Genomic DNA, 8119 nt, shown 5'->3' on the forward strand with positions numbered 1-8119 from the left:
TGGCGAAAATATCCCACAATGCAACGCGGTAGACAACGACCAACGGCTGTGTAATATAAATAACAATTTAATTTGGGTTCAAGTTTGTAAAAAGTGTAAGATTGCACTTTGCAAGGCATAATACAGTTTTCAAAATATTTTTAAATTACCATTAGAGCTAAGGTTGGCGGTGATTTATGGTTGACTTACCTGTATCCAACCAAACACGAGGCAGTCAGTATGTGACATGGTTAGTATGGCTCAGTGCGCCCATAAAGATACACACTACTGTTTATTTACACAAATGTATGTTGAATGATAGTACACATATTGGGTATGTAGTGCCTGATAGCAAGTGCCATTCGCGTTTTTGTGTCGGCCACCGTAGTTCTCACACACCAAATAAAAAATGCGCAAATTATATAAAAACTAACAGAGTAAGTAAATAAATAAATAAATAACAAATAAAAAAATAAATAAATGAATAAAAATAGATAGCAGGAGTAATATATTATCTGGCAGTATGGTCTACAATATCTTTCAGTAGGCTGGATGTCTTGAAAGCTTTTTTGTTTTTAGGTACTTTACATACAGAATCATCAAAAGTTTTAAGTTCAACATGAAACAAAATTTCATTTGGGATAAACCGAAGAAATCTGGCTTTATTAATATGATATTTATCCAACAGACACAGCAATTTTATCACATGATCAATTTTCTTATTGTTAGATTCGACACTCAAAAATAAGACCATACTTTCTGTAATGGTGACCAAGACCTTCAGAGACTCCCAAATTAATAAAGATATTTGAGTCCAAAAATTAGAAGAATGTGGACATACATAAAATAAATGAGAAAAAGACTCCACCTCTTCTTTGCAGAAGGAACATAAAGGTGACACATCAGGTCTAAACTTGTTAATGAATTCATTGCAAGGATATTATCTATGCAAGAGTTTAATATGAACTTCTTTAACTTTACTGAGGACAAGAAATTTGTTAAATTCAGTCCAGACATTCCTACTGATGTTAGGAGACATCACTCTCCACCGATGAAAGGAGCTGGGATATTGACTATGAAGAGAAGTAAAAACACTCCTAATATGAGCATTATTACAAGAAAGTTCCTCAAAAGTCCTTCCACCAAGCCACAGTACAGGAATCACTCCTGGGCATGGTTTATACAGACAAGATGCTTTAATTGGAGATAGCAAGTTAGTAGGTATACTTTTAAGTACTTTGGAATGCAAAGAGCGAGAAATTTCTAATCCTCTTTGTTGGGTGAATTCTTCATAGGTAGCTAGGTCCCCAGTATCATTTAGAATTTCAAAAGTAAACATAATACCTTGGTCATACCAGTCTTTCAAAAAATATGGTCTTATTTTTGTATACAACATGTTGATTATTCTATAATATAGGCTACATGTGTGTGGGGAGAAGTTGTGTTTAAAAGGGATTTTCCATGTGTCCAGGGCTTGTTTATGGAAATTGGCAAGCTTGACTGGCAGTTTACTTGAGATAAAATTACATGAAAGCAAAAACTTTAAACCACCACATTTATCAAACAGAAAGTTGGGGATAAAAAAAACAAGGAGCATTACATTTACCTTTATACCATCTACTAACAGTATGTCAGAATCATATAATCAGCCAGTGGCTTGTTGTTCAAAATGTTTTCTGTTCACCTCAAGATGGCAGGACTATCATACAGTTGGTAGACGTGCCACAAATAGGAACTATACAGGTGGACAGTTACCTAACAGACATGGACACAGCAAAGAAGTGTAACATCATCAGTGAGGGGAAGTTCAATACCTTTTCACTGAAATAGTTGTGTTTCTCTCATTTGTATGTTATTTTTAAATAAATAAATAAATATATATATATATATATATATACACATATATATCGCTTGAACAAGTGGCAACCTCTGAGGCCAACACAGAAGTGCCAAAAACACACTGATCTTTAAACAGTCGCTTGAGGTTGGCTCCAAAAGCCTGTCAGTCCACATCAAGCCCATGTTAAAATGTCCAACAACTAGGCGTCTGTGGTTTAGTGGTAGAGCAGGCGCCCCATGTACAAGGCTGTTGCGGCACTCCCTCGCTTCAAAGCCAGAGTCCACAAACCAATGGGTGACATCGTGGTCGCTACGTCCATTATTTTTAGTCCTTACACTTGTCACACAGAAGTTTCAATTGTATTTGACCTTTGTCTTCTTAATACAAAGCAAAATCACAGTCCTGTCTCTCAACATGGTCCTACTCCTTTCATACTTCAACACGTATGAATCAGGCTGCTACTCATCCCTAACCTTTGACACAGTCACCATTATCACAGCCAAGCATATTCGTGTGAACAAACTCCTATCTGCCTGAAGATAAAGTGACCTTGACTATGTACATAATCTAACTGCTTGTAATAAAAACAAGTTTATGGACAATAATCAGAGATGGGACACAATGTATTGCATTAAATTGTGTTGTTTATACCACCTGCCAAATGTTGGAAACACAAACGTAGATAGGAAGGAGACTTTAATCAGGAATGACAAAGACATCAGTGGACTGGTAGATTTATATTGTTAAATTGCGTAAAAAGTCCAGATGTGGATACAATAAAGCACGGTTTATTGCACTTGCTTGGCAATAGGAATGGCTTCTTTGTTCAGGATGTAATCAGAGACACAGGTTGGCATGTATGACAGTGGCAGCCAGAAAAACTTGGCGTCCCAGCCCGGAGAGTAGCGGGTGCGGGGCCGGACAGCAGATATGGCGTGCTCCATACAGCTGACCACCTTCATCAGATCTCCATCACTTATCTTGGCAACTCTGTCTGAAACTAACGCAAGTCCTAGGAGGGAAAAAAAAGTGGAATAGAAAAATAGATTAATTAAAAACAAAGACATAAATGAAGAAAAACAATGATCCAAACTTACCTTTTTGTAAATAATCAGGCCCATAGTCATCTCTGACGTCCTGGGGGAGTTTGTCCCACAGCACCTTCAGGTTATTGCTCAGGATAGCAGTGTCAGTCACGTTTGTTTTGAAGAAGCCTGGCTCGATGCAGAGGACTTTGACACCAAAAGGTGTCATATTTAACCTAGGCCGAACATTTTTATTTGATCAGTGCTTGCATATGTGTTGAACTGACATACTGACAAACCATTGACTGTGTGAGTTAATGTTTCACCTGAGGCTGTCATTGAACGCTTCCACACCGTACTTAGAGATAGTGTACGGGCCTCCTGTGGGACTGATCCTCCCGAACACACTGGCTACATTGACCACCCTTCCCCTGGCCTTCTTGATTAGCGGCAGGACGCTAATGGTCACTGCGATCACCCCATTCAGGTTGATGTCCAGCATGTACTTGAAGTCATCAATGGTCAGCCAGTCATTCGGGGCACTGGGGACGGACACGCCTGCGTTGTTCACCACAGCCCATAAGCCTAGGAGGATCATGCAGAGGATAGCAAGTCAATGAAATTTGTTGCTGCAAGATTTCTTCAAAACTAGCAGAGCTGCAACAGTAATCTTAAAGGAACAGTGTTTAAGACTGAGACTCAGTGGCATCTAGCAGTGACAACTGCAGGTTGCAACCAGCTCAAACTTCAACCAGTTAAGGCTCATTCATACTTCCTTTACATTTTGAAGCTTTAAATGGAGCGTCAAACAGTGGTGGTCTGTGCAGCCATTTAATACATGCTGACATGTGGACGGAGAGTTCTTTTCACTATAGTCAAACATTTTCAGGTAATTATACACTAAAACACTCTTATTATATTCCATTTCTGCCAATATTTCTCCCTAAATCTTTCACACTGAGAGCAGAAAAAAATCCAAGCATGTTAATACAAGCTCAGCACATTTCACATGGAGTCAGGTTTTGACTGGCATCGGTATGTGCCAGTTAAATGACTGTGCTTTAGGCAGTGTGAGCATCTAACAACAACATTTTACTGACCACTATGCAGAACACTGAGACACAATAAAAGCTTTGTGGAGGTGTAACCAGTACTGGACAAATTTAAATTTCTACCCGATGATGGCACTAGATGGAAACTCAGAGGACCACCAAAGTTGCTACAATTCATCCTGAGAGGAACGTGAACGTCTGAACCAAATTCATGGCAATCCATCCAGTAATTGCTAAGAAATGTTCCTTAAAACCACAGATGTCAACCTCATGTTGGCGCTAGAGGACAAGTCAGGGGTCCGTCATTGCCTGTACAAAATTTCACGGCAATCAAACCAACAGTTGTGGAGATATTACAGTCAGAGAGAGAGATAACACTCCACACTCACCTCGCTCCCCCACTTTGTCCTTGATCATTGCTGCAACTTTGGCGACGCTGTCCTTCGACCTAACATCCAGGTGTGTTGCGATCAGGTTGCTGGAGCAGGACTTCTTCAGATCCTCTTCTCCCTTCTCAGTGAAACACCCAGCAATCACTCTGAACCCCTTCTTGTCCAGATGGCGGGCCAGGAGGTTGCCAAAGCCAGAGTCGCAGCCTGTGATGTACACATACTTGTTGCCCTTATCAGGGACTCTGGGTAACTCCCTGATCCAGCGGTACAGGTAGTAGAACACCACCAGGCCCAGGAGATACAGGTACATGACTGTGAGAACACAGAGGGAAGACTGTTCAGTGCTGCATAATCATAATGACAGACTATTTAAATACAACTACAATAAAAAACAAAAAGATTATCATATCATTTTGTCCATCTGTCTGCTCATGCCAGGCTCTCTGCCTTGTTGACCAAAACTTCACGTCCCTGTCAGTACTCTGTGGATTGCTAAGATAAAAAACTGGAATTTGGGCTAAATGTTATCTTACAACCACAGAACGCAAGCAAGCCTGAACTGAACTATGTATTGTGTGCAATAGTCCACCCTCCACCTTCTCTCTCTCAAAGACACACCTTTGAGAGCGCCAAGTCCTGGTGTCTGTCGCTGTTCTAAGTTTCACTTATAAGCGGGAGATGCTGACATGAAACTGTGACTGGGTACATTCATTTTAATATCATTTTAATAATACTAATAATAATAATAATTAATAATTAATAATAATAATTAGTACAACTAATAATCAATTAATAGCCTACATTAATGGGAAAATGAGCCCACTCTTCATTCAACAGTAAAATGCTATGTAAACATAAATGCATTCATATTGACAATCCAGTAATATCAGTGAAAGGGTAGATTTTATTAGTACTGACATACTTTTAATCAACCACTGCCACACATGTCCAAATCAGAGCTCAAATGTTTCTGTTCCTTTGAACACTGAAGCTGGTAGTTGGCTCAGGCCAAAAGTTCATTTTTCAAAAATAACTGGAGGAAGCTATCTTTCTGACATCTTGCTTTTTAGGATGAACTTTAACATGGCAAATGAAATTACTCATAATTTAAATTCACTTGGTCATTCACTAGCTTCACAAACTTGGGTGATGCCACAATACTAGTGGTGGAATGTAACAAAGTCAGTTTACTCAATTACTGTACTTGAATACAAACTAGAGTTACATCGACTCTACTTGAGTACTTTAATATAATGCCACTTGCTGCTTCAAAGGATATGTTGTACTTTTTACTCCACTATAATATTTAATACCTTTAGTTACTAGAGACATCATAAATTAAGATTTTTGCATTCAAGTGGAGTTGAAACGATCTGATAATCGTCGGTCATTACTCATGCATGATTTCATTCTTTTAATACTTAAATACATTTTCTTGATTTTAGTTACATATTTTACCAGTAACAGTATTTGTGCAGTGTGATAGTATTACTTTTACCGAAGTACAGACTTGTGATTTCTCCTCTTCCACTGCTCATCGCACAACTTCACAGTGAGAACAAACAGAGAGATTAGGAAAGGTACGGACTTCAAAGTTCAAAGTTGACCCGTGACTTCTGTTGGACTAAAAAAGCGACTAAACATAGGCTAAATGATCATAAATGAATCTGATTCACAGGTCTCCTCTGTCTCACTTCGGCCCTAGCTACACTACTGTTGCGTAATACCACCGCAGTTAACATCTAATTATATCGTATAGTTTCCTCCTCATTTATGAGTTACCTCGCTATTCGTGTTAACAAGAGACAAAGACAAAGTTGCATACCTGCTGTGTAGAGGTCCTCCTGTACTGAGAGCTGCTGTTACTACAGCTATATAGCAGGAAAACAAGCTGGTCCACCAATGGCAGAGCTGCAGCACCGAGCCTCTCTGAACGAGGCAACAAGCGACACCTACCGGCGGGGGACGGTAACTGCTGCTGCACTGGGTGACCCAATGGAGTCTGTCTGCAGCCGCGCAGGAGGCTTTGCGCCTGGCTGCTTCCGCAATCTGACCCGTCTCAGGACGAGGAAAGTAAATGCATATATAAATAAACGATTAATGTATAATCTATCACTGTTAATAAGACCTGATCATCTGTGCTGTGACCCTTGTATGCAAGAGAGGCTCTAAATATCTTGGAGTGTTAAGTTTAACTAGGATGTGTGTGACAATGTCAGGGAGTCATGCCATCACTCACTGGTGTAGAAAAAAGTGAAAGAAGCAGGACTGTTATTTTGACACAAACAATAAAGATATTTACACGCGGGGTGTCAAATACACAGCCCAGGAGGTGCCAGGTTTCAGTTTAACAATGCCAACTTCATGTAAAATTCTGCTTCAGAGGCTTTTCAACCCTGACCTGAATACAGTTCTCTGATATAACAATGAATATTTACTGTGAACATGTTTAAAGACACTGAATATTGTGCAAAAGAATCTGTATCAGGAAATGTGTGGCTAAATGCACATGTAATGACTGTAAAAATGTGAAAAAAAAATTGAGATATACTCTTGAAACTACACTTGTTTTTCTTAAGACTGTTCATGTGTTTTGTAAAAATATGAATGTCTGTAGAATGTAGTTGCAATTCTTTACACAAAAAAAGGGGAAATATTGGAGCTGATGGTATGGGTTATTGTGTTATGGATTTAATGGTCCGGCCCATCTGAGATCAAACTGGGCTGTATGTTTGACACCCCTGATTTACACCATAAACTAGTGCAGAAAAGGCAAAATTCGATGCAAAGAAAATCACCAGAATGCAGGTAATTAAGTGTTTGATGCTCAAAGTTGTCTGGCAGAGGACTCCCAGCCCCACAGTTTCATATTCCATATGTGCACAGGGACATAGCATCAAATTCCAGACCCTATGCATAAGCAGTCTCTGTGAGCCGCCTGTCTTTCCTCTCTTGACCCATGTCCACTGTTTCCCACAGAATTAGAGTGTATGTGTTGCTGATAACGACCCATATCTACAGGTTTTTGTGGGAATGTGAATGCAGCGCAGGCGGAGCTCTCCATGAGGTCTGTTTTTTGCAGTGTCTCAGAGAGTGGATAACATCCGTTCAGAGGTGATCATATCAGGGAGGAGCAGCAGCTGCAGAGGCAAACTTTTGAACCCAGCACAATGGGCGGTGAAGTTCACTTTCAATGCACCTGACTTTCTGCTGCAGCGTCTCTGCCCGGAGTGCATTTTGTGCTCTGACAATGTGAGCCGATAAATAACCTTTTAAATTTTCTTTACCTTTCCTTTCTTTCTTTTCATTTTTGAAACCCTGATTTCCTTTTCTTGGGGAAAGACATGACAGTGTACATCGGTGCTTCAGCAACATTATCAGTCACTCACTCAGCTCTGTTTAGAGATGAATCCTAGTGCAGGGGTGGACTAAACCATTTTGCTCCTTTATGGGGTGAGAGGGGCCTCAGAGAGCTTACACTATTTTTTCTATACAAAGTTCAGTATTTCAACCGATTTATTTTGACAATCTAATTTAGTTATAGTGCTCAATTCCTGGCTTTTCAAGGGCCACCCTCCCATTGAGGCCCTGGGTAATCAGCCCCACCACACAAAACAAAACCTACGCTGCTGTGTGGGGTCTCTCTCCCTGTGCCATTTGCAATTAAACATTTATATGGACAATGGAGACTAACAGATGGTATTTTATTAATCACTCATTATTTCCATATTTATGTATCTGCTTCCTTATTTCTTTCTTTCCCCATTTATTGAATTATCCTGTATGACAATGATGGATGGTTGGAGTGGTTGGAGTTTATTGTTCCATAAA

At 39.8% G+C, this 8119-nt stretch overlaps 1 protein-coding gene across 1 annotated transcript; it reads right to left on the minus strand.

Moving 5' to 3' along the window:
* Positions 1-2445: 2445 nt before the first annotated feature.
* LOC125885144 (retinol dehydrogenase 7-like) lies at positions 2446-6239 on the minus strand. Its single transcript, XM_049570629.1, has 5 exons — positions 6114-6239; positions 4286-4600; positions 3171-3429; positions 2917-3080; positions 2446-2831 (listed from the first exon to the last, which is right to left on the minus strand). Exons 2-5 carry the CDS (start codon positions 4596-4598, stop codon positions 2608-2610), a joined length of 960 nt encoding a protein of 319 aa, XP_049426586.1. The 5' UTR covers positions 4599-4600; positions 6114-6239; the 3' UTR covers positions 2446-2607.
* Positions 6240-8119: the final 1880 nt, after the last annotated feature.

The sequence above is a fragment of the Epinephelus fuscoguttatus genome, linkage group LG24 (assembly GCF_011397635.1).
Source record: "Epinephelus fuscoguttatus linkage group LG24, E.fuscoguttatus.final_Chr_v1".
Classification (NCBI taxonomy): Eukaryota; Metazoa; Chordata; class Actinopteri; order Perciformes; family Serranidae; genus Epinephelus; species Epinephelus fuscoguttatus.

Excerpts from the sequence above, each read along its gene's own strand:
- LOC125885144 (XM_049570629.1), bottom strand. The coding sequence starts at position 4,598 with ATGTACCTGTATCTCCTGGGCCTGGTGGTGTTCTACTACCTGTACCGC. Across the intron at positions 3,081-3,170 it reads GCGTTCAATGACAGCCTCAG|GTTAAATATGACACCTTTTG; the intron begins GTGAAACATTAA and ends TGTTCGGCCTAG. Across the intron at positions 2,832-2,916 it reads GCCTGATTATTTACAAAAAG|GACTTGCGTTAGTTTCAGAC; the intron begins GTAAGTTTGGAT and ends TTTCCCTCCTAG.